General features: G+C 41.3%; 1 protein-coding gene across 2 annotated transcripts in view; it reads right to left on the bottom strand.

Annotated features, from left to right (window-relative positions):
* STPG2 (sperm tail PG-rich repeat containing 2) overlaps positions 1-19,000 on the bottom strand; it is a 210,521-nt gene extending 191,521 nt beyond the window's left edge. The window contains exons 1-4 of one of the 2 annotated variants that reach the window (XM_077933852.1): positions 18,638-19,000; positions 14,382-14,491; positions 9,899-10,054; positions 7,324-7,488 (exon numbers count right to left, since the gene is read on the bottom strand). In XM_077933852.1, coding sequence (XP_077789978.1) covers positions 7,324-7,488; positions 9,899-10,054; positions 14,382-14,491; positions 18,638-18,743 — 537 coding nt within the window. In that variant the 5' untranslated portion in view covers positions 18,744-19,000. The remainder of the gene's footprint in view (positions 1-7,323; positions 7,489-9,898; positions 10,055-14,381; positions 14,492-18,637) is intronic. The other variant, XM_028743821.2, reaches the window with a different exon arrangement.
* Between the last annotated feature and the right edge of the window lie 6,631 nt (positions 19,001-25,631).

Below are 25,631 nucleotides of genomic sequence, written 5' to 3' on the forward strand. Positions count from 1 at the left end.
CCTGACTGAATGAAAAGCACAAGGGTAAACAGTCAGTTATCTCTGTGAACAGAAGGGAAGGGTTCTATACGGAGCATCTTATCATTATGAACAAGACTATAAAGTCTCAAGGACCACGACTGAATCTAGTACTTCACAGTAATGGGATTAGAGCACCATCCAGTGGTTTCTGGACAGAATTTTTTTCTCTCATAGTATATAAATGGATAATCGCAACCATGAAGAACTTGCCACAGTTAGCAATCAAGATTGCTTTTAAATATTTTTAAAATCCAGGAGGTTAGCTTCCCTCTTTGTGTAATGAGATAATAGGTAAAGGTAAAGGTACCCCTGCCCGTACGGGCCAGTCTTGCCAGACTCTGGGGTTGTGCGCCCATCTCACTCAAGAGGCCGGGGGCCAGCGCTGTCCGGAGACACTTCCGGTTCACGTGGCCAGCGTGACATCGCTGCTCTGGCGAGCCAGCGCAGCACACGGAAACGCCGTTTACCTTCCCGCTAGAAAGCGGTCCCTATTTATCTACTTGCACCCAGGGGTGCTTTCGAACTGCTAGGTTGGCAGGCGCTGGGACCGAGCAGCAGGAGCGCACCCCGCCGCGGGGATTCGAACCGCCGACCTTTCGATCGGCAAGCCCTAGGCGCTGAGGCTTTTACCCACAGTGCCACCCGCGTCCCTATAATGAGATAATACTGAAGGGTTTGATTTTGTTCCAGTGTCCTATGTCCATATTTAGTGTCCATATTTGCCTGATAAAAAAATTTTAATTGTGGGTAAAGTGAATGCATAAGTACCTGAATCCTTTTCTAGCTATTGGGATTTGTAATATTTTGGAGAAGGTTTCCTAAAGTTGCGGCTGAAATACCATACTTGAGTAGTGTGCTCAACTGAAGTGAATTCAAATGTTGAAGAGACTGGGGCACTTTCTGTTATTTTTATCTCTCCTATTTGTGATCTTTTCACTGTATTTAAGAGTGGGGAGGGGGGAAGTTTAATAGCAAGTCTATTCTGGATCGCAAACTGAACACTAGGGACATAGACGTATGAGTCGTGTCTCCTGGATTCATCTCCCACCCCAGCCCCCACTCTCATAGCAACCTCACCAGTTTCAGTTGATCTCTGGCTTTCTTACGTTCTGTTGCACTTCTACATTTCCCCCCACAGGGAATCAACCAGATCCTCACATATCAATCCTTTTATGTTCCTATTAAAATAACCAATTGGTAAATCATTTAAGGAGGGGGGTTTTTTTGGGGGGGGGTTGCTAGTTTGGCCAGAGTTTTTTTGCAAAAAAAGTGAACAGACCACTATTTGGTGCATAAACAATGTCAGTGTGCTAGTTTGCGTTCCAATAATAATGGCTTCCAATAATGGCTTCCAGAGGAGCCATTAATTCCTCCCAGGTTTCCACAATCATGGTTTTTAAGGAGATGTGTTTTATTTCAAACTCCTTCCCAAGTACAGCATCCAGGTTTTTTTCTTTTTCAGTTGCATTTTTTGCTGTTTTAGAAGGGATGGAACCCATTTTGTCTCCTTCTCCACTTGTTTCTCTTTTGACACAAAGAACTGAGCTAAGCTTCCCTGTTTGGAGCAAAATTCTGCTGCAGACATCTCCTTGGACAGAAAGTGTAGGATGTTTTAATAAATGCTGCACTTATCAGGCAGACTGAAGCAAAATTTGTTCTGTTCTAAGCAGCCATTTTGGTTTCCATTTGGCCATGCACCCATTATACAGTTTCTACTATATGAAGATGTAACTCTAGTCCTTGACACCTGAGATACGTGTTTTCAGGGCCCACCTTATTCTTGTGACTGTAACTTATTTTAACTGTTTTTAGTATTGAATTTTAAAAGTACATTCACCTGCTCTGGAACCTGACGGTTCTCTCTCCCTCTCTCTATATAAAACAATCCAACTCTACCTCACCCATCTCTCTACAATATTATCTTCAAATGGCACAAAACAGATCTGCCTAGATGTAACACATACCATGTTCATTAGAGTGTTTAATATTGGTATCCAGAGTGTTTAGTACTGACTAGTACTTTCCAGTATTGTTTGCTTCATAATGGAGTAGTAAGTCTCTATATCACATATTGCACTTAACGTTCTTCAATGAAATGAAGAAACACAAATGACTTCTCTGATAAGCCCACAAACCGACACATTGAAATGCAGACTGAAATGCAGACATTAGTTCTATTTAGCTCCTGCCATTTTCATTCCCATATGCATACTTCTGCCATCTTTTCTTCCAAGATCCTCTGAAGCCCTAATTATGGGAAGAGTGTTTTATTATGCACTAGTTTTATTGGAAATATTAAACTTCTTAACACATGCCCTGTTCCATGAGTGTACATTAAAACACATAGTATCAAGGATTTAAAAGTCCATAAATATTTATAATTTGATTTTTTGTTGGTGGTGGTGAATAATAATTTCCTAGCTTCACAAAAACTAATAATTAACCACAACAGCTGGATATCTGCAAACTAAGGATAGCTTTTAAAAATATTTTGCTTCTCTTGTTAGAGTTTCACATAATAGCAGGAGAATAATTGTTTCAATAGAGAACTCTAATTCCATAGCTAAATGTTTGTAAGTGTCCGTGAAGAAACTTTAAGGTCAATATATATTTGACATTTACAAAGAACACTTTAGTGAGTCAGCTCCAAAGGCAATTTTAACAACTACTGCCTATTCTTTTTCAAACTCAATAAGCATGAATAACATTATTTCCTTCTTCATATACAGCTTAAGCTCTGCATTAAAAATAATATAAATTGACTGCTACTTAACACACTAACCTGTACATTACTCAGGTAAAATACCCCATGCATAATGGAATTAAAAAACCTTTTAAGAACACAGGCAGACTGAAGAATAAATTGATGCACTCTTAACTCTAAATCACCGCGCTCTTTTTGCCAAGAAGTGTTGACAATACCAACTTCAAGGTCGCTGTCAACTTGCTATGTCATTAGCAAATAAAATATGGTTTAATTGAAGCAAACTCAGCAAGGAGGTGCATTATTTTAAGTGAACATTGCAATATAACTTGAAGAATTACTAATCGCCACTCCTGTTGACAATAAAAATGGATGGAGGTGCTTTGAAACTTTTTTTCTATGACTTTCCCGTAATTAAATATGGAAATAGATATCATGAAGAATTAAAAGTCCCAGAGTGCATTAATTCTGGCACTAATGGACTGTCTTTCAGTGCTGCAGCACACAGGTAGTTCCCAGCATGTTCTCGCCACTACCTAATCCATCAGTGTCAGCGCTCTTAGCCAGAAAGAGGAACGTGGAAAACACAGACTTGGGATTACGTCCCACGCTGCCTCAAGTGGAAACAACTATTTGTCACATCTCAGAATGCTTGGGTAGGAACCTTGCTTAGTTATTAAATGTTTTGCATTTTGCAAAACAGCCGCTAGACACTTTGTATAATCACCATCAAATCTCCGCACACAGACATTGTGCCTGAAAGAAATATGCTTTCCCAAAACAGACATTGCACATTTCTGTTTTAATCAACATTTGCTATTTATAACAGCTGCAGGTTTCCAATGATCTTTCTATAAGTATACGCTGGTAGCTTTAATGTAAACCTCACTATTTTGGTGTCTTGTTTATCCCACTCTTTTATTCCCTCTTGAAACAATTGTCCACCCTCTGAAGTCAATTCTGTGCTCCAGATGAGATTACACTTATGGGTTCTAGACTTTCTGCTGAGGGCTACATTCCCCTCAGAGGTAATTGTCAGGGGCCGAAAGCTGGCAGTGGGTGGGGCTGGAGCCAAAAGTTGGTAGTGTAGACCTTTTCTCTGCCAACTTTTTTCTCCCTTGTTGCTTGCCATCCCCATCTCAAACCTCTCCTTCCCACCCAGAGAGCTGCCAGAAAAGAGAAAGTTAACGTTTGCTCTTGCCAGAAGGCTTCTTAAAGGTCTTCCGGTTCTTGCTATTAGCGTATAAAGCCCTGAAGAACTTGAGTGAAGAATTTAAGGAGAACGTTGCTAAAAACACAAAGACCAGCAGCAAGCAATTCTTCAGGAAACGGCAACCAAAATGATCAAGCAACCAAATGATCAAGTTGGACACCAACTCAAGCTGGTTTAGAAGAGAATTAGGCAAATTCATGGGCGTAAAGGCTACTAGGCAGTAGTTCTGCTTTCCGTGGTCAAAGGCAGTGAGCTTCTGAACATCACTTGCTGGAAACTGCAGGAGTAGAGAGTCCTCCTGAGATTGGGGGCTGTTTGTGGGTTCCTCACAGGAAGCTGGTTGGCCACTGTAAGAACACAATGCTGGAATAGATGGGTCATGAGCCTCATCCAGCAGACTTTCCTTATGTCCTTATGGGAGAATGGAAGTGGTAAAAGAAATGAAACATTCCTCCCACTAGTCCTCCAATGAAAATTCTCCCCCGTCTTCTAAGCAGTCTACTTACATCTGTATGTTTTCTATCCAGGCTCCCTAATTAACTAGGATTTGAAATCAGGTTAAGAACCTATTTAATATCAGTGATGATGCAATGATTAACCATCGTCAAAGATGGATAAAATTTGTCCTGGAGTACTGAAGAGCTGGGGAAAAGAAATATATACCGTCTTTTTTGCTCTATAAGACTCACTTTTTCCCTCCTAAAAAGTAAGGGGAAATGTGTGTGCGTCTTATGGAGTGAATGCAGGCTGCGCAGCTATCCCATAAGCCAGAACAGCAAGAGGGATTGCTGTTTTCACTGCGCAGCGATCCCTCTTGCCGTTCTGGCTTCTGAGATTCAGAATATTTTTTTTCTTGTTTTCCTCCTCCAAAAACTAGGTGCGTCTTGTGGTCTGGTGCATCTTATAGAGCGAAAAATACAGTAAATCCACACTGGCTCCCAATCTCTTATGATTACCAATGTTACATTTGTCCATGTCTTTGTAAATGATACCACTAACTCCAATAAATTGTGTAAATTGCCTACCCCTGTTCTCTGTGACACACAACTTATCTGGGAGTAAGACTCAAGGAAAACAATGGCACTTACATCTGAGTACAGGAGTACCATTAGAATATTATTTTCAGCATTTCAGTTTTATTGTTACAGTGTACTTCAGTCACTTTGCTACTTTGTTTGCACAAGATAACAAAGATTGCTCATCCCCCCTCCTTGAAAAAATAAACGTTTCAAGGTTCCATGATTTGAGAGGTTCTCCTTTCTGGCTAGCCTTTTGAGTTTCTGATTTTGTTTTGGCTCATGTTGTTGAAGTAGTTAAATAACTGGCTTATTGTTTTGTATATTGTGTTTTGTTGTTTAAGTATGCATCTGGAAATAGATCATTGTTAACCAACTAGTAGATCGTTTTTTTGACTGGATATCAAGATTTCAACTATTTAGCTAAATAATAATATTTGGAGCCAAATTATATTGTACATAATTCAAAGAAAAGAAATCAAAGAAATCATGGATGCATCTACTGAATCATATATGACTTTTTCAATAGAGAATTCTTAATCTTTCAAAAAGGTTAAAGATTTGATTTTTCATTCTCTTCATCTAACATAGTAACTCAACTTGAGTAAAGTAAAATTCACTCCATGTTTTATGATGCCAAAGACAAGTAGTTCATTTTAGTGACTCTGCTGCCACCTAATGCACTGACTGAAAAAGCATATTATAAGGAACAAATGGATAATTCCAAGCATTCTTGTAGTGATTCCATATTTTAGTCAATTGCAAACTCTAAATCATTGTTCTGTCACTAAAGATGAGGTGTGCTTAAAATTACAAGGATTGCTTGCATACCTCAGAACTTCCATACAGCTTCTAACAAGCAACATGTGTGCTTTCAACGAACATCAATTGTAGGTTTAGAAAATACACCCTGGGAACATATCTGAACAAAACACTATTCTAGAAATGTTATTCTATTCAATCTTATTGAAAGAAGAAATTGCTGCTTTATAATACAGTGAAGTATCTGCAAGCATTTTGTAAAATAGCTATAATTAGCAACTGCAACATTATGGTTTTCCACATAGCATGTTGCTTTTTTAGCTGAAAATAAGTAATTTACAACTAAACTTTAAGAAGACAATGGTTGCTTATTATGGTTTTAGAAATTTTGGTTAAATCCAAGCATGAATGCCATGAAAAGCGAAGAAGAAGAAGAAGAAGAAGAAGAAGAAGAAGAAGAAGAAGAAGGGGCTGTATTGTATCTATCCAGCCCAATATATTTTGACTGGAAGAGATTCTCCGGGCAGATGTGTACCTATGCTCCTTTGAACCCTAGGTAAGGAGATGTATTGGTACCTACCCTCTGGTCCCTTGCACTCTTGGCAATGAGATGTATCAGTCTCCTCTGAAACCAGGAGAGACCATGGTGAAAAAAATAGCTTTTTGTCGCCTTTAAAGCTATGCCAATGACTTCCTCCATGGCCATCATGGTCAAGTCTGCTCTGCTCCTTCTCTCCATCAGTCCTATCTGCCTTCCTCCTCCCTCACTCCTTTTGCCTCCTTCCTTCCTTTTTCCTCCTTCAACTCTTGCCCCGCTCTCTCCTTTGCCAACGATGACAACTGGGGAGGGGCGCCCTGCTATGACAGCCCACACCAGCAACCGGATTCCTCTGCCAAGGCACCCAGAGCAGCCTGCATGCCTCACCTGACCACCAGAGGAGCACGCAGACAGGCGGACAGGCTCTTAACCACACCAACCCGAGTGGAGAGGCGTGATTTTTACGCTCCCCCCGGGCTGGCACCCTTGTCTCCAGGATCTCAAGCATCCTGCTACCTGATTCTTCTTCAGCTGGAGACAGCAAGAACCAAAGTAGGAAAATTCTGCAAGCAAAGCATGTGTTTTACTGCTGTGCCACAGCCACAAAGACAGAAATAGTAAGCAGGGCTAAGAAAGCCAAAGAATCAGAGGAGTAGGGAGAGTCAGGAAATGAAACAAAAATAGGTAGCGGCAGAACAAAAAAATGAATTTTACGACCTGCCTATGAGAGGCGACAAAAAAAGTTAATTTATACAGGGACACACCCTCTAAATCTAAAAACCAGTCACACTGATGCGGAGACACAGTAGGCGCCAGTTTCATCCCAAACCTAGAAAGCCCTTAGTTCAACTTTACCTGATGTCAATGACCCTGAAATTATGGAGATACAAATCACTTAACGAGCCTTGAGTTCCAGGTGATCCCAGCTGTCAGGTTCAGGTTCACTTGAGTTCACTGCCTCTAACACTGATGTTGACTCACAGCACCTGGCTGGTTCCTTTCTGTGTCTGGAGTGCTACTTGAGGTCCAAGTCATGACACCCATAATGCAAAATTTTATAATTACTTACACCTTTTGTCTGATAGTATGCTGGACCTAAAGTAGTGTCTCTTGAAGGAGGATTATGTTTTAAAAGAGTGCCATCAGCAGCCTCTTCATAACCAAATGATTGTCCTTGGGAAGGGATAGAGGGAGCCTCTGATTTCCGGAAGACTTTGATGCATTCTGCAAGTTTCTGTGGAAACAAATGCAATATACCTTGTCACAGATATAGTACATCTTTCTAACAGCTTAACACAATTAAAGTTGTCCAGTTCATGTCCAGTGGAATTTACCTTAAAAATGAGTATCCTTTCCACTTCTCAACAGACATGCTTAAGAAAATCTATGAGCTATTGACTCTGCACACTTGACTAAAGTAAGGCTGCTCCACTTCCTCATGGGGCAATGTTGCAGGCTGGCCACGTGGCCTCCCTGTGCACGGTGGGGGCGTAGCTCAGCCCCTGCATTACCAGGGAGTCCCAGCCGCATCACGCCCCCCGGCCAGCCAGTCCAGCTGGCCAGGGGGCGTGGCTTAGCATATGTAAGGATATGCAAGTAAGGAAATCAGCCCTGAGTGCTCACTGGAAGGACAGATCCTGAAGTGGAGGCTCCAATACTTTGGCCACCTCATGAGAAGAGAAGACTCCCTGGAAAAGACCCTGATGTTGGGAAAGATGGAGGGCACAAGGAGAAGGGGACGACAGAGGACGAGATGGTTGGACAGTGTTCTCGAAGCTACTTATATGAGTTTGACCAAACTGCGGGAGGCAGTGGAAGACAGGAGTGCCTGGCGTGCTCTGGTCCATGGGGTCACGAAGAGTTGGACACAACTAAACGACTAAACAACAACAACAACAAGTAAGCAAACAAAACAAAAAATAAAGAAGTGGGGCCTGCAACAAAAAGTTGTAATGGGGAGGGCTTCTGTTCAGGAAACTGCTCCCAGTGTTCCATTTTTCTCCAGGCAGGCAGTACCCATTAAGCTACTCAATCTTCACCAGACTAGGGGTGGAGGGCAGGGTGCCCTATGGCTTCTTTCTTAACTATTTTTGTACCCTGCCAGAACCCTCACACTGCCTTCCCAAAGCCTAGTACAGTGGTGCCTCGCAAGACGAAATTAATCCGTTCCGCGAGTCTCTTCGTCTTGCGGTTTTTTCGTCTTGCGAAGCACGGCTATTAGCGGCTTAGCGGCTTTAAGAAAAAGGAAACAAACTCGCAAGAACTCGCAAGACGTTTCATCTTGCGAAGCAAGCCCATAGGGAAATTCGTCTTGCGGAACGACTCAAAAAACGGAAAACCCTTTCGTCTAGCGAGTTTTTCGTCTTGCGAGGCATTCGTCTTGCGGGGCACCACTGTAAGCCCGTGATTGCAGCTGTGCGCAGGTAGATGGGGGAGAATAAGCAAATGGAAAGAAGGAACAGTGATTTTTTTTCCATTCTACAATTTATTTCCCTCCCACCCATGAAAACCTGCAATTGCACAAGTATAATATGCATAAGATGCAAGTTACCTGTACTTGCTTCTAGTGGGAGCAATGTTATATTTTTGATTACACGGGCTGACTTCCAAGAGAAAACCGGAGAGAGTCCTGAAGTTAAACACACTGATGATGCAGACACCAAACCCAAATACATAGTTAACAGATTTGGCACGGAACATGAATCTAAAGGGAATTCTTTACAAAATGACATGTTTCTTGTGTGCAGTATAAGATTTACATGCTTTTAATTTAAATGAGATGTCATCCAGCCTGACATCTCCTGTATCTTGACATCAGCTGTGTAAAGAATAAAGAGACTTTAGCCCAAGAAAAGAAAACATATACAACACGAATGGCAAATTTTCTGCCTAGCTGAATTATGTTTGGCTGCATTGTGTGAAGCAACACTGTTTGTATATTCTGAACAAGCCTCCTGTACTCGATTGAAATAACAACGGTAGCAATCCTTGACATATACAGTACCGCTGTTGTGGCAAGGTTGCGGTACAGAAGGTTACTCATCTTTCAGCAGAAATGGAGCAGAGTTCCAAATTCACCAACACCCTCAAAAATCGCAGCTTCCACCAAAAATAGAAATATTTCAAAAGCAGACCCAAGACCAACTTCTTTCTGACAAATGAAGGGAGCCCTCTAAAGAAGGGGAGTGTAATAAATGCACACACTGAATCAGAAACCTTTGGGTGCACACCCACACCCAAAGACCTTGGGTCCAAGGAGGGGAGTGCTTTTATAACCTTCCGCTTGCTGGTGGAAATCATTCCGGATTCCGTAATATTCTCAGGAGTTTTGGCAAGAAAGAATAAAATATTTCTGCTCTGCTCTGCCTCACTAGGAAAGAATCCTGCTGTTCTACCTAATCAATAAAGTAGCATCATGTGGATATTTGATGCCTGGCACTGAAGCCCTCTGCAAGTAGCAGAGCTAGATATAAGGGCAATAGAAGGATACCACACAGGCTTTCAACTACAGTAGAAGAGACATCGCTGTAAATTTCTCAGTGTACATGGGTATTTCTTCTTCTTCACATAGGAAAAAAATAATCAGCCCTGGCAGTTCATATAAACAACAAAATTACAATATATCCCTTTTTATGCTGATGTACCTGTGCTGCAGAGATTTTTGATGGTTTCTTTATCCTATTGGTGTCTAGACCCATTGAAGGAGGCTGGCAATATGTTCCAGGACCAGGAGTATCGGCACGGATCTCTCGGAAACGTTTCTCTTTGTTCTGAGGACTCTTGCCCCCTTTAACGGTTTTCTAGAGGTTAAGCAAAATAGCCCATGAATGCGACAATCACCACTATCTATACAGCACCATATACTGTAAATGACATCAGAGCTGCCAAGAGGCAGGTACAGAGGCTACAGATGTACCAGGCCCACAGCCAGAAGAGCCCCAATACTGTACTCTACAAGGGGTCACCTTGCCAAGACCCAAAAAAAGTCAAAATATTCACTTGTCCAAAGTGTCACTGCCATAGCTGGTGGACCAGAACACTTGCAGACAAACAGGTTAGCAATGACTACGATAGAATATTGACTATGTTCATCTTCAGGCCCAATTTAAATTGCTAGCTCGTACCTTTCAATGCCCTACAGCCTGGGACCTAGGTACCTTAAGGACCATCTTCGTGCAAATGTGGCCTCCCACATACTCTGTTCAGCATCTGAGACCCAGCCCTGAGTGGCTGTTTCCACTGGGTGAATTCCACTTGTGATTCTGAGAGGCTTTCGGAGGTAGGTGGCTGGTGTTTTATACCTCACTTGTGTCAGAATATTTACTGTTAAGTGATTTGCTGACCGATTTTGGTTTATTATTCTGTGCTCAGGGTAGGGAGTTTTACTAATGCTGCTGGTTATTGTTGTGATTGTCTATGTTTTGATATTGCTTTGAATTGATACTGGTTTCAACTGTGTGTTTCTTAGCTACTTAGAAACTTTTCAAACTTTTCAAATTCAAAGAGGATAGAAATAGTTTTAAAAATTAAAAAGTGTTCTGCTTTTCAGGTAACTCAAGAGCCAGGGTAAATGCCATCCTAGTTTGCAACCTACTAGTGATTTTGAGCAGCCCAGTAAAAACTAATATTTGCACCAGCATTTCCATCTCACTTTTCTATACTTCCTTTAGATTGCCTCTCCCAGCCTGCCAAAAAATAAATATGCAGACATCTCATCCTTTTAAAGTGGAAAGGGCAGTCAAATTCAAATCTGCTTTGTGGGCACACTATAGAATGCTAAAAGTCATTTGCTTGCAAATATAAGTTAAAGCTAGTGAATAAAAACTGCTGCAGTGAACATGTTTGCTTTGAAAAGGTAACAAAGATTCAAAAACACATTTAGAATTAAAAAAAAAAACCCTAAAGTAATTGTTTCAACCTTACTGTTTAAACAATAATAATCAAAACCTAAGCATAACACTGATAGTAACCATGTTACTTTCTTTTTTCCACCAGAGAGAACACGCTCAGCATATAACTAATGAACCAACAAATACCTATAGCATATAAAAACCAATCTTCTGTATGATAACTTACTTTAAACTTCTTTACAGGTTACTCTAGCAGCTTTGCTCACACATATTTCACAGATGTTGAACCAACATTTGGCATTCAAACTTTAAATAAAATGCACACAATAAACCAAACACCTTCCTGGTTAAAACAAAAAAAATTCCTTCCAGTAGCACCTTAAAGACCAACTAAGTTAGTTCTTGGTATGAGCTTTCGTGTGCATGCACACTTCTTCAGATACACTGAAACAGAAGTTGCCAGATCCTTCTATATAGTGAGAAGGTGGGGAGGGGTATTACTCAGAGGAGGGTGGGGATGGGTGATTGGCAGATAGCTGTGATGAGCCTGTTGACGACTATTAACAACTGCAGTAGGTCTTACAGGAAAAAGCAAGGGGTGAGAAGGTGAAAAATGGCTTTGTCATGTATAGTGAGATAAGAATCCAATGTCTTTATTCAGGCCAGAATAAAGACATTGGATTCTTATCTCACTATACATGACAAAGCCATTTTTCACCTTCTCACCCCTTGCTTTTTCCTGTAAGACCTACTGCAGTCGTTAATAGTCGTCAACAGGCTCATCACAGCTATCTGCCAATCACCCATCCCCACCCTCCTCTGAGTAATACCCCTCCCCACCTTCTCACTATATAGAAGGATCTGGCAACTTCTGTTTCAGTGTATCTGAAGAAGTGTGCATGCACACGAAAGCTCATACCAAGAACTAACTTAGTTGGTCTTTAAGGTGCTACTGGAAGGAATTTTTTTTGTTTTGACTATGGCAGACCAACACGGCTACCCATCTGTAACTGGAACCTTCCTGGTTGGCATCCATCTGTTTTGGGAGACAAAACACCTTCCTGCTTCCCTTTTTTATCTTGTTTATTAAAATAATCATATGCTACAAAGCTTGGTAGCTTGAAAGTTTGACTACAATATTGAAACATGTTGGTTGAATTAAAAGGATTGCTAATCCTGAGACATTTGACACAACTACTGTGATTTATAGACATTCTAGTTTTGTCACTTGAACAGCCACCTCACAGAGGTGATTTAACTGGAATATTTAAGACTTTCATCTTAGAAAATATTGTTATATTTGATAAATACAAGCTTTGTTGCTTATAGCCATGGCAATCAGAAAAAAATATATAGGCAGTAAAACATCCAGGATATACAAAGCAAATATTACAACAATAACTCCAATACTCCTAAACAGAATAAAAACAAATAAAACCACTCATTTATATTAAACCTCAAAATGTTCCTTATATTAAAAATACTGGATATCAAGTAAGATTAACAAAAGCACAAATCACACTGTGATCTTTAATATACTGAGCTCATATTTTCTTTGCTTCCAAAGCAAATTCTGCTGCCCTAAGTGTAATATATAGGTTATTGCCTATAAAAATAATATGTATCAATTCTAAAAGATGACAGGAAGGGACTGTGGAATATTAGCAAGAAATGTATGTCTATCCCTTACCTTTTTGCACTGCAGTTTGTATAATGCCTAGATGAGAGAACTGACCGCTGCTCCCCTTGTATAGACTTGGAAATGAACTCCTTTCCCCCAAAGTAATTGGAAATAACTCGGTTCATTTTGTCACCCAATCTGAGGCTCTAAAAAGAAACCCATTTGTCTGCTAATGGGCTACTCTTTAGATCTGTGCACAAGAAAATGGGAGATGAAAAAGGCCACCCACTCTTACAATATATGCTTCCTGTAAATGGTGGGTTTTATGCCCACCCACACCTGTTTTCTCAAAAGCAGTCCTGCAAAGCACACACATGCACACACCCAGGTGTTTATCCATTTCTTTGCTACTGGGCTCTTTTAAATAACTGCTGCCAAGGAAACTGAGGGTTGAGAGCCAAAGGACCACCCCCACAGGGGACTGTCTTACACCAAAGGTACCCTCTGATGCTTTTACACCCCAGGTGAAGTTTAGCTGAGTGAGGGCAGATCTTCAAAGCAGCCCTCTACCAAACCAACAAAGAAACAAAATGGCTCAAATGGCCTAGAAATCTTCTCTAGCCTGGAGTTCAATCTGATCTGGAGAAGATTCAGGAGTGCCCAACATTCAGCTATCTGTTGAGTTGAGCATTATCAATCCCCCAATCATCTCAGAACATTTTAAATTCAATCAACAAAAATATCTAAGAAAAATGTATTTTGAAGAACCTAATTACCTACTTCTATTGCATTCAGCTGCATATCCGCTTCTTTTATCTTCTTTTGATATTTGCAGATAAAGACATTGAATTGAAAAAGTTTCACTTAGTTTGCCCATCTTTGCTAAAATATATCCCATATTCCAAAATCTGCATTCCATCACTTGTTCAAATGTGCATTCACGCTGCTTTTAAAGCTGCACTCTGTGCTAACAGAGCATATCAAGAATCTCAATCTAGCTCCCACACCTGCCACACCTGCCAGAACCACGTGCAGTGAGCCACAAGAGGGGGGAAAGTAATTTGACAGGCATTTCATATCATGCAGAAAAATAAGAGTATAAAATAAATGAATTTTAAAATCTCTACTCAGCACCCAGCAGTAGTACATTCTGGGATACAACAATTCTTTGTGCACATTTTTAATTTGGAAGAGAAATAGGCTGAATACAATTCTCACTTGACACCATGGAGGTATGGAGTGGCAGATCCACTGCTACATCCCAAACCCTGCTGGCTCGCTCCAGACAGGATGGAGGGTGCAGGTGGCTCTCCCTACGATTTTGCTATGCTGGTACAGCCGAGGGGCCTGAAGACTCAGCCCCTTGGTAGGTCCATGGAGCTTGAGATCCAGATCAGTCAAAGCTGCCAGCATCCTGCCTCTGAAATGCTACAATTCAGGGCTTTCTGCTTGCTACCAATAGTAGTAGCTTTCCACCCACTGGAACACAGCCTCACCAGTGGGCACCTACATACCATCTTAAGTCTCCCTCAACCAGCAACAGCAAGTGGGTATGGATTGTGTTCCATGTCCAACTAAATTGTTGACTTACCTACTGCTTCTAGAACTGCAAACTCCACCTTTCATAACAAATTTATTCAACCAGTATAATTTTACCTGTGTTTTCTCGATCTCATAGGATCCCGGTCCTGGAACATCGCTCTCAGCATTCCGATAAATACTTCCATGGCCACGACTTGCGAAAGAAAGAAATGGAGCATAGCCAACTGAGGGGGGGGGGAGGAAATTTGAATTTGTTAGAATTTGCTTCAGGTCATCATTCAGCGATGAAAAGTTGTTAGATCTCGTTTTTCAAAATATGTCAACGGATATGACAATGCAACTCCCTTTATTTACTGTGTGTGCCTGTGTACACACATGTGTACAACTCCTGCTCAACCAATCGGGTTTTGACTTTGTTCTCAAACAGCAGCACTCCTCCCTCCCCAGCATGCCACATTTGAACTGAGAGACATTTTTAATAGCAGCATTTAATGTAGCAAAGGAAACTTTGGTTAAATAAGCATGTTCAAATGAGTTTTAAAATAACACAAGTAAATACCGCATCTGCCTAGACTTTCAACAGGGCTGACCAGAAATAAAATCTTTCATTTCCATTAGTCTCTCTAAACTGTATACTTGCAATATAAACAATTGATAAACATCAGCATTATTTGCTAAATCTAGAATTAGATTTGTTGGGGCCTTCTGAACTAAGGTGAAAAGTTAGCATGTTCTGCTGCATATGACAACACCAATGAAGAAGAAAATGCACTCAGCTTACATGAGAGTTAGTGTGGTCCATTGCATGATAGGACCTTTATCCTGCACTTTCATTACGAGAAACTATTGATGACTTCCCCTCACACATTTTCTGAATTAACAGCTAAAAGAATGGGTAATAGTTGGAACAGTATTATTCTGATTAATGCCATGGTTGGTATCCAATTCATGTAATCATGTTAGAATAAAAGAAATAAATAATGATAAAATATATGAGGAGGTTGATATACTTCCATTTGTGTGCCACTGGGATAAAGTGTGTTTAAAAGCCTGCCGTTGTGCTCTGGTTCAAAAAAAATACAAATGCCACAAATGGGTAAATGATAGCTGTGGCAAGCATTGAGGAATCAAGCCCTTAACCATTATCTCACACTGAGAATGCATCAAGTACAGAAATCTTTCTCATCCTAAATAATGAAGCCAGAAAACCTGGGTTGGAAAAATAAATGCTAAGAAGAGACTGCTTTTAAATTGGACTGCTGAGATCCAATGCCCAGTTGCCTGCCAAGCACACAAGTTGTCTTTCACATGAGAGTTTCTTTTCTGCTCATGTAACCATGCACAATATGCCTGAAGCACTTTTATTTATAATGTACTGAACCAACAGTACTGTAATAAACTGCAGCTGTTGACTTTTCTTTTCTTTTCTTTTCTTTTCTTAGTATGGGCTACATCATTGCTCTCCTCTATAGAGTTGGGAGTTGTACAAGTGCAGAGTTCTTACATTCCAATAATAATAGCAGAGACACTGGATTTTCATATGCCTTATTTAAACACCATCGGCATCTGAGCGGTTTGAATAGAATTCTTGTGGATAAAACTTTTTCATATCCTCATAGACTGAGTAAATTGCATTAGGACAACCTGAGAAGCTGTGGCTCAAATGATATTTGAGGCTTTGCTGCATTTGTCCCTGTTATTGCATATATTGTTTTGTCTTGCAGTTGTTCCTCAAAACCTCTTTTGAACCTGAGGCACGTAATAGGGTTGCCATATTGCTTCGTGGCAAATAGAAGGGAAAGAAATGGAGGCAGTGAGAGATTTTACTTTCTTGGGCTCCATGATCACTGCAGATGGTGACAGCAGCCATGAAATTAAAAGACGCCTGCTTCTTGGGAGAAAGGTGATGGCAAACCTAGACAGCATCTTAAAAAGCAGAGACATCACCTTGCCAACAAAGGTCCCTACAGTTAAAGCTATGGTTTTCCCAGTAGTGATGTATGGAAGTGAGAGCTGGACCATAAAGAAGGCTGATCGCCGAAGAATTGATGCTTTTGAATTATGGTGCTGGAGGAGACTCTTGAGAGTCCCATGGACTGCGAGAACATCAAACCTATCCATTCTGAAGGAAATCAGCCCTGAGTGCTCACTGGAAGGACGGATCCTGAAGCTGAGACTCCAATACTTTGGCCACCTCATGAGAAGAGAAGACTCCCTGGAAAAGACCCTGATGTTGGGAAAGATGGAAGGCACAAGGAGAAGGGGACGACAGAGGACGAGATGGTTGGATAGTGTTCTCGAAGCTACCAGCATGAGTTTGACCAAACTGCGGGAGGCAGTGGAAGACAGGAGTGCCTGGCGTGCTCTGGTCCATGGGGTTATGAAGAGTCGGACACGACTAAACAACAACATTGCTTTTTTAAGGAAGACCCCAAAATTGTTGAGCTTTTTTAAAACAAAAACGTCAAACAAGTGCAGTTTTTCAATTGACTTTCCTAAGATCCAGGACAAAGCACTACATTTCTGAAATTCCCCCTGGACATCATTTCTGCCTTTTAAGTTCCTCTTAAAAGCTTGAGTGATCCCTGTTGTGGGGATTTATCCCCCACTCCCATTTTTGAACATTTGTTCACCAGAGCAGTGTGCCAAGAATAATTTCTGTACAAGTGTCATACCTTTCAGACTAGGAAAGAATGCCAAATGCCACGTTGTAAAAACCTGGGAATAACTTTGGTCCCATGCACACTGCTATACATTTAAAGCTCATTTTTACCACCTTAGCTGTCATCCCAGAGAATCAGGGAACTGCCATTATTCACCCCTAACAGCTATAACTCCCAGCAGCCTTAAGAAACTACAATTCCCAGGAATCTTTTGAAAAGTAATGACTGTTAAAGCAGTATAAATCTGCTTTAAACGTATGGTGCGGGTGTGACCTTTGATTTAACTCAAGTGTTTAACTTCTAAATAAATGCCACTTCTGAAAAGTTTAAACATTCTGGAATCCCCTAAGTGGAAGTAAATGACGATATGGAATGTGGGGAATGCCTGTCTATATTATTGTTGTTGTTGTTGTTGTTGTTGTTTAAATCTCCTGTTTATTTGGGGGAAATTTTCAGAACGCAAAACAGGATATTTGCTTTAGAAAAGCAACAAGATTGTATGCATCATGTATAGATGGTATACGACACCAGTGCAGTTAAGGGAAATGTACAAAACTAGCTCAAACATGTGTTGGAAGTGTAAGGAAAAGGAGGGGACATTTTATCATATGTGGTGGGATTGTAATGAAATTTAAAAAATTTGGGAAATGATATACAATGAATTGAAGAAAATGTTCCATCTAACATTTGTTAAGAAACCTGAAGCATTTCTGTTAGGGATTGTAGGAAAAGACCCGCCAAGGAAGTTGAAAAACATCTTCATGTATGCAACAACGGCACCGAGAGTCTTAATAGCACAAGGATGGAAGAATGAAGAAACCCTGACTAAAGAATTATGGCAAGAGAAACTGATGGACTATGTAGAATTGGCAAAATTGACACATAAACTACAGGACAAGGATAACTGTGACTTTGTAAAGGGTTCCCATTCATCTTTAAAGTATTTAAAGAAGCAACAAAGTGAACTGGACTCCTTGGCAGGTTTTGAATAAACACAAACTTTTTATTGATAATAATCAGTTAGATAAATTAAGGATTTATACAATTTTGTAACATGCAGATAATAGCATTTACAGAGAAACCAGAGATGGGAACCGAGGGAAGTTGGGGGAGTGGGGTTTGTTTTATGGGCGAGGGGAAATGGGGGAATTAAGGATATGTTGTAAGATAATATGTTCTGTTAAATTCCTAATAAAAAAATATTTTTTTTAAAAAAAAGATCGTGTGCATTGATTGCTCAATTAAGTGGAGCAGAGCAATTAATGAAACACAGGCGGCGATTAAAAAAAAAAATACAACTGAAAAGGCTGCAGTCGTCCTTGAGAAATATGCTCCACCCAATTCAGAGTGCAGCCTTACTGAGACCCACTGGGCTCAATAACAGGATTTATTTCCAAGGAGAAAAGTTCTGGGTCGGGCTGAGTGAGCCTGCCCTCCCAAACTCCCACCCCCACACATAAACCCACCCCTCCACCCCAGTTTATCCTTTTGGTAAACCGCTTGGACGTGGGTTGCTGCTGTTGCAACCAAGCGGCGTATAAATCTCAAGAAACAAATATGAATGAATGAATGAACCGGGCGCCCCGCAGACGCTTCGCGCTCCAGCTCCAATGGTAAACAAGCCAAGTTTGGCCTGAGGGAAGCCCGGAGCGGGCCTTGGCCCCCAGCCCGCCCGCGCTTCTCCCCTCCCCGCTCGCCTCGCCTCACCTTGGAGCCGTTTGGTGTCGGGAGGCAACTCGTAGCAGCCCGGCCCCAGGTGGGACGCGGTGCCGCCGACGGTCAAGGTCAAGGCGCGGGGAGCGCGGTCGTACATGCTGCTCGGCGGCCTCCACCACGCGCTCCCGTCGCCATGGCGACCGCAGGCCTAACGCTCCGCCCGGGCCTGCCTTGCCAGGAAAGCCCGGGGCGGCGGCCTCGCCCCTTTCCATCCAACTCCAGCCGTTGCAAAGCCCGCTTCAGAGTCTTCGCGGACTCCCTCCTGTCACAAAGGGCTGCTTTAACGAAGATGTCGCATTTTAAGGCTATAAAAAGAAGCTTTCGTATATGTCCAGCCTTTCCTCATCCCCCAAATACTGTACCCCTGAGTTTGAAGCAACCAGAAGAAAGGGGGGGGGGGGTTCGGTTGTGTTTTATTTTCCTTCATGATAATTACATTTTAAGATTGCTTCATAGCCAAATCCTCCATAGTTTTTTTGTAACTTTATTGCAAAACAATTTACATATAACAACACAGACAAACAAAAACAATAACCTCAATGACAACAAAACATTAACTAACAACACATCGTCTAACATCACACACACTTTTGACTTCCAATTCACCTCATTGTGCTTTCTACATATTCTTAACCTTTAAGTATTTCCTGTTATATCTGTTACAAATCCAGAAAAGTTTCTACATTTTTAGTTTTCCTTAATATTCAAGATTCAATCTAGACCTGTCAGGAGATTTGCACTTTCACAATACTGTATTGTTTTAGATATTCTTTAAATGTTATCCATTCTTTACACACTTTCTGGTTTGTGTTTCCTCTTATTCTCCCAGTCATTTTTGCAAGTTCCAAGTATTCTGTCTGCTTCACCTGCCAGTCAAGCTTTGTAAGAATTGAGTCACATTTCCAGTTTTTTGCTACTAAAATTCTAGCTGCTGTAGTTGCATACATAAAGATCCTCCATAGTTTTTAGGTACTTTTAGGTGAACGTGCATTAAGTTGCAGGCACCCTATATAACTAGGGTTGGACTTTGATTCTTCCTCTATAATGGTTCGTGTGTCTTTAGTAGATGCGCAGTAGGCAGAAATTCAGCAGGTGGAACATTTTTTATTTTATTTTCCCCTCTTGTGCTGCTTTTCCATAGGGTGTGTTAAGGGACTGGTAAGCTGGGGGTTGTGTAGGTGTAATGTGGGTTTCACGTCACTTGCCACACCTGCTCCATTGCTCACAGCAAGAGGCAAAGTTTGGGGTGAAGGAAGCACTGCTGCGTGCACCTGCTTCTTATGGATCAATCCAAACAATCAAGTCAATAGTATGTCACAAAAAGAGAAAATGTGCACTGGTCACAGAGCAGAGGTTCAAGATTACTCATACAAGTTAGCCAAGTTACATTGTAAGGTGACCAAGAAGCAAAAAATAAAAATTTGCAGTGGGGTGGGGGCATATACTTCGCAATCACTCTTTATAAAGCAACTCTTTCTATGGTCACCCCACTTAACTATTGTAGCCTGCATGTGTGTGTGCACACACACATGGATAAAAATTTATTTGTATATATTTATGCCAAATAAAAGAAATGAACTATTTCTTACATTTTATTCATTTAGAATGCTTACGCTCTGTTCTATAACCCACTCAAAGCAGCTCACAAAAAATTGCATGGTGCAAATCATATTCAAAATGATTTCCAATATAATCAGAAATAGCATGGTATATATATGTGGTTAATTCTTGCAATTCTTGGTCTTCCCTGTCATCACCAGGTAGGAAGTCAACTCTGAGGACATCTGAGGCCAGGGAAGTTGTTGTTAAGATGTACCTTCCTCATCCCATGACGGAGGCAAGTCATTGGCAGTTGCCAGGCAACTGTTCCGATGAAGGCCCTCTGAGTATCTGCTGCATATTTCATCCTAATCTTTGTATAGTGGATAAAGCATTAAATGATGGAGTGCAACATTCTGGAGGGAATAGTGGAGTTATATATACAGTAAAATTGAATTCTTAAGTGCCTGATCTTTAGATTCTACCTCTGCAGAGTTTTTACATTTGCCTCTTGGGGTGGGGGTGGGGTTACCACCCATCCACACTTATTACAGAGTAATATTTGTAGAATATAACATCTAGGGACTACCCGATCTCAGATGAACCACCACAAGAAATGTGCTTTCTGGTCGCTAGGGAAAAGGAAGGGCAAGCTATAAGTATTCCAATGATTAGAAAATAAGACAGAAGCAGAAAAGTGCACTAGGTGGGAAGGGAAATCAGCAGCACTTCGGGATTCTAGGGATTCCTATTTCCTGGTGTCCAAACAATTCACTTAACTATCACAGCTCTAACTTCGTACATTAGCACAAAACACTGAGAGGCAGGAGTAGGCAAACTGGCTCATTTCACAGAAGGAGGGGTACTTGCACATTTTGCTTTATGTTTGCTTCATTTTTTTTTTCTGGGAGGGCTAGAGATTTGCTTTAAAAGAAGAAGAAAAAGGCCGCTCATTGGAACCAAGGTCTTTGCAGGTGACATTTCAATTCCTGCACTACAGTATGCTGGTATCACAATGGTAGTTAAGCTGCAATAATCAAAATGCAATCATCTCCATAAATGCAAAAGGGAAGATTTTGTAATCTCAAAAAACCACTCATTCCTCTAATATAGTTTCTAATAAAATGAGAAAATAAAGTAGCTCACTTCAGTACTCCAAACAAAGCACTAGGTGGCACCTATTCCCATCGTTTTTCAGTCAATACTCAGCGCAATTAACTTCCTCCTGTTTCTTTACAGTAATCTACCAGTGCGCATAAGATGCAGATTAATCTCTAAAGCCATCATTTCAATTGCTTTAAAGTGAGACCGACATAGAAAGATAGTATAGTGGCAAAGGGGGGTCCTTAAATCATTGCACGTCGCAGCAAAAATGGCTGCTAGCATGCAGGAATTAAATGAAGCCTGAGCCTGTTTTTAATTAAATCATGAGCACTTTTAAGTTCTGTGACTTTAATTCATGTTATGGATTTGTTTACCAGCCATCCAGACCTAAATTAGTACTAATATAACTAATGCATTTAAACAGAAATCTTGGTTTTCCTTAATTATCCTTGTGCCAACATTTCTAATTAAATAGCATCTTTCGCAACATTTTCCTGCTGAGCAAGATTTTCAAACTTTGTCACAATGAACCATTTCAAGGGTAATAATGATCCAGATGGGTAACACAGCAGTGTCGATTATTGTCTTCAGGGCAAGTAGATCAAAGGAAAATATAATAGGAAGAAGACTGGGGAATCAAATGTTTGGAGTATTGATGGTTTACTCAGCACACCCTGATGAGGGATTTCACACAGGAAACAATTTGTGAGGCCCCAACAGTATATTCCTGGGCAACCAGAGAGGGAGAAATCAAGCATATTATGCAGCTCCTTTCATACCTCCACTTCACCCCCCTTTATTCCTCCTTCCTCCTCATCCTCAACTACACCTTGCACCACCCCCATTTCCATGCCTCCCTTTCTCCTATTCTGTAACCCCTTTTGCACACACTACTCCATTTTTCCTCCCTCCTCTCTCATTTTTTCAACTCCTCTTTGCAGAGAGACCACCCCATTTCCATGCTCCAACCTCTCTCCTATTTTGCAGCCCTCCTACTTCAGCAGATCTCTGGGGCTGTATCTTTTAAGATGAATAGCATCTTAAGAAGACACTTGTTAATTAACTTGTTTAATTAGGGAAGGTTAAGTGATGGATGCTGTACATATGAGTGATTGCTTGTTAAAACACCCGTTCTAAATTGTTGCATTGAATCTGGAACTTCATGTGGAAGACAACACCTGGTGCTAGGAGTTAAATAACCTTTATATTTCACACATGGGGCAGCAGAAAAACGGAAGAGGTTCTATTAAAGCAGGGATGGAGGTCTTCTTTCTTACAGGCTTGTTTTTGTGAGCAAGCTGGATGGAATTTCCCAAGACTGCCATCAGCTGTGTCCCACTCAGAAGTAGACAGCATTCTCCAGACCCAGTTCCAGGCTGAAGCAGATTTACAACTGTCAGCATGCTGTGCTTCACAAAGCTACCATCATCTGTTGGTAGCCTCTTGAACTATAGTGTGACAGTGCAGATATAATATAGATCAGTGTTTCCCAAACTTGGATGTTCTGCTGGTCTACAACTCCCATCATCCCTAGCTAGCAGGACCAGTGGTCAGGGATGATGGAAATTGTAGTCTAAAAACAGCTAGAGGCCAAAGTTTGGGGAAAACTGAAATAAACCTTTTACCTATGTATATTTTTTATTACTAGGGACGCGGGTGGCGCTGTGGGTAAAAGCCTCAGCGCCTAGGGCTTGCCGATCGAAAGGTTGGCGGTTCGAATCCCTGCGGCGGGGTGCGCTCCCGTTGTTCGGTCCCAGCACCTGCCAACCTAGCAGTTCGAAAGCACCCCCGGGTGCAAGTAGATAAATAGGGACCGCTTACTGGCGGGAAGGTAAACGGCGTTTCTGTGTGCTGCGCTGGCTCGCCAGATGCAGCTTTGTCACGCTGGCCACGTGACCCGGAAAGTGTCTTCGGACAGCGCTGGCCCCCAGCCTCTTAAGTGAGATGGGCACACAACCCTAGAGTCTGTCAAGACTGGCCCGTACGGGCAGGGGTACCTTTACCTTTACTATTTTTGATTACTACGGGGTTAATAATATGTAAAAACTGCTGATTCAGTTGTTATAACTGTCATTGTTGTTATTTAGGTTTCTTACCCACCATCCAACACAAGGTCCCAAGTACAGGCCACAGCAGTACAAATACACAATATTAAATGCATTGAAAGTATGGACAATCAAAATAATAAGGTGGTCTCCAAAAACATGCATATCAGATGCCAAAGGCCAGTGTAAAAATCTTCTGTTCCTTATCCCCAGGCTGTAATAAGAGAAGACCTAAGTACTCTGGATTCTTTGGAGACTAGACCCAGGGAGAAAGTGCTGTCTACACCGCAGTTCTCTGAATCCCCAGAAATAGTCTGTTAGATTAGACCATGGGTGAAGAATTAGATCCAGTTCAGATGTTGTGTTGTTGTTTAGTCATTTAGTCATGTCCGATTCTTCGTGTCCCCATAGACCAGAGCACGCCAGCCACTCCTGTCTTCCACTGCCTCCCGCAGTTTGGTCAAACTCATGCTGGTAGCTTCGAGAACACTATCCAACCATCTCATCCTCTGTCGTCCCCTTCTCCTTGTGCCCTCCATCTTTCCCAACATCAGGGTCTTTTCCAGGGAGTCTTCTCTTCTCATGAGGTGGCCAAAGTATTGGAGCCTCAGCTTCAGGATCTGTCCTTCCAGTGAGCACTCAGGGCTGATTTCCTTAAGAATGGATAAGTTTGATCTTCTTGCAGTCCATGGGACTCTCAAGAGTCTCCTCCAGCACCATAATTCAAAAGCATCAATTCTTCGGTGATCAGCCTTCTTGATACCACATCCCAATGTGGTGCATGCTCCACAACTTTTTGAGAGATGGGCAGGGCTGTGTTGAAACGACACTTCTGATCCTTCCTTTCTATCTCCAGGTTTAATAATAATAAAAAAACCAGGACTGCACAAGATTCTTCCATGGCTTCCAAAGAAGAACCTTGCACTGCTTTCTCTGCTGAAAGCGGGGCTTGCATTCAGTGCTGAAGTCAGTGCCAAACGGAAGCCCTACTTGTAGCAGAACGGTCAGGAATGCCCTGTAATAGCGCCGATGGGGCTGCATGTAGGATAGAGCTTTCCTACCTGTGAAGTATACAATTCTGGGATAGACAGCCTGACTGGATATGAAACTGCTTTGTATGTCAGTCACTTTAAAAGTAAGTACAAACACCTTAAATCCAACCCAGAAAAAAATTAGGGTAGGGAAACATCAGAATTCATATAGAGCCAGGGTTATGTAATATTGCAGGTATCACCCTAGCCACCACATTTGAGAGCCAACTGAAATTTACACACCGGCTTCAAAGGCAGCTCCACAGACAGTGCATTGCAGTAATCAAGTCAAGAGGTTGTCAGGGCACATACTATAGTTCTTAGATTTCTCATTAAGGGATTGTCAATAAACTCTTCTGTTATGGAGAAAATAGCAAACCCCCACATGTTGAGAAAAGAAAATGGTTATGTTCTGAATAAGTACAGTATGTTCATTAGATTTGTTTACCATTAATGTAATATAAGGCTTTTTAAACCAGAGGCTCCAATGTACCATTAATGTAATATAAGGCTTTTTAAACCAGAGGCTCCAATGCTTTAAACCAATGCATTTGATGATGGGCTATGGAAATGTACTGGGAACATTTTTACTGTTTCTTTCCCTTGCTTCTGGCTGTGAACATGCATTCAGAATTACTGCAGAATGAATAACAGGCTCTCGAAATATAAAGAAATGTCCGTTACCAAGGGATGCTGTGCAATTGCTAGACTTCACAGTATCATATTGACAATTGTGAATGGGGAGTGGGAGGCGCCTATGACTCAATCCCTGGATTTAAAATGCAGTCCACACTGTGAAAATGTATGAGGACCTCCGCCTCTGCATTGTAAGCCTATAGAGTCTGGCATTTAAAATGCCTACGTTGCTTCCCTCTCAGCTCACAATGCACTTGGCACATTCCCTTTTAGCTGGAAACCAAGAGAGCTTTCTATTCAGTTCCTGACACTGCCTCTAAACAAAAGTTACTCAAAACAGAAAATAACAAATAAGAAGTTATCCAAGTTCTAAACTCTGTCTCTGTAGGCACACAGAACAAAACAAAAAAGCCAAATCAATAATGTGCTATTGATTGTAGAAAACTGCCTTTCTCTCTCTTTCGCTTTTTGGATGATCTTTTTCATTCTTTGTGATAATATATTTCCCCCCTCTTCCTCAGCATTTCTCCTTCGTCCTTGAATTTTAATCTCTTCTTTAAGCTGCCAGTCATCAACACACAGTATTACCGCCCTATTCTCTGAAAGTGTTTTGAATCCACAGTGACTATT

This window comes from Podarcis muralis, chromosome 9 (assembly GCF_964188315.1).
Source record: "Podarcis muralis chromosome 9, rPodMur119.hap1.1, whole genome shotgun sequence".
NCBI classification, from domain to species: Eukaryota; Metazoa; Chordata; class Lepidosauria; order Squamata; family Lacertidae; genus Podarcis; species Podarcis muralis.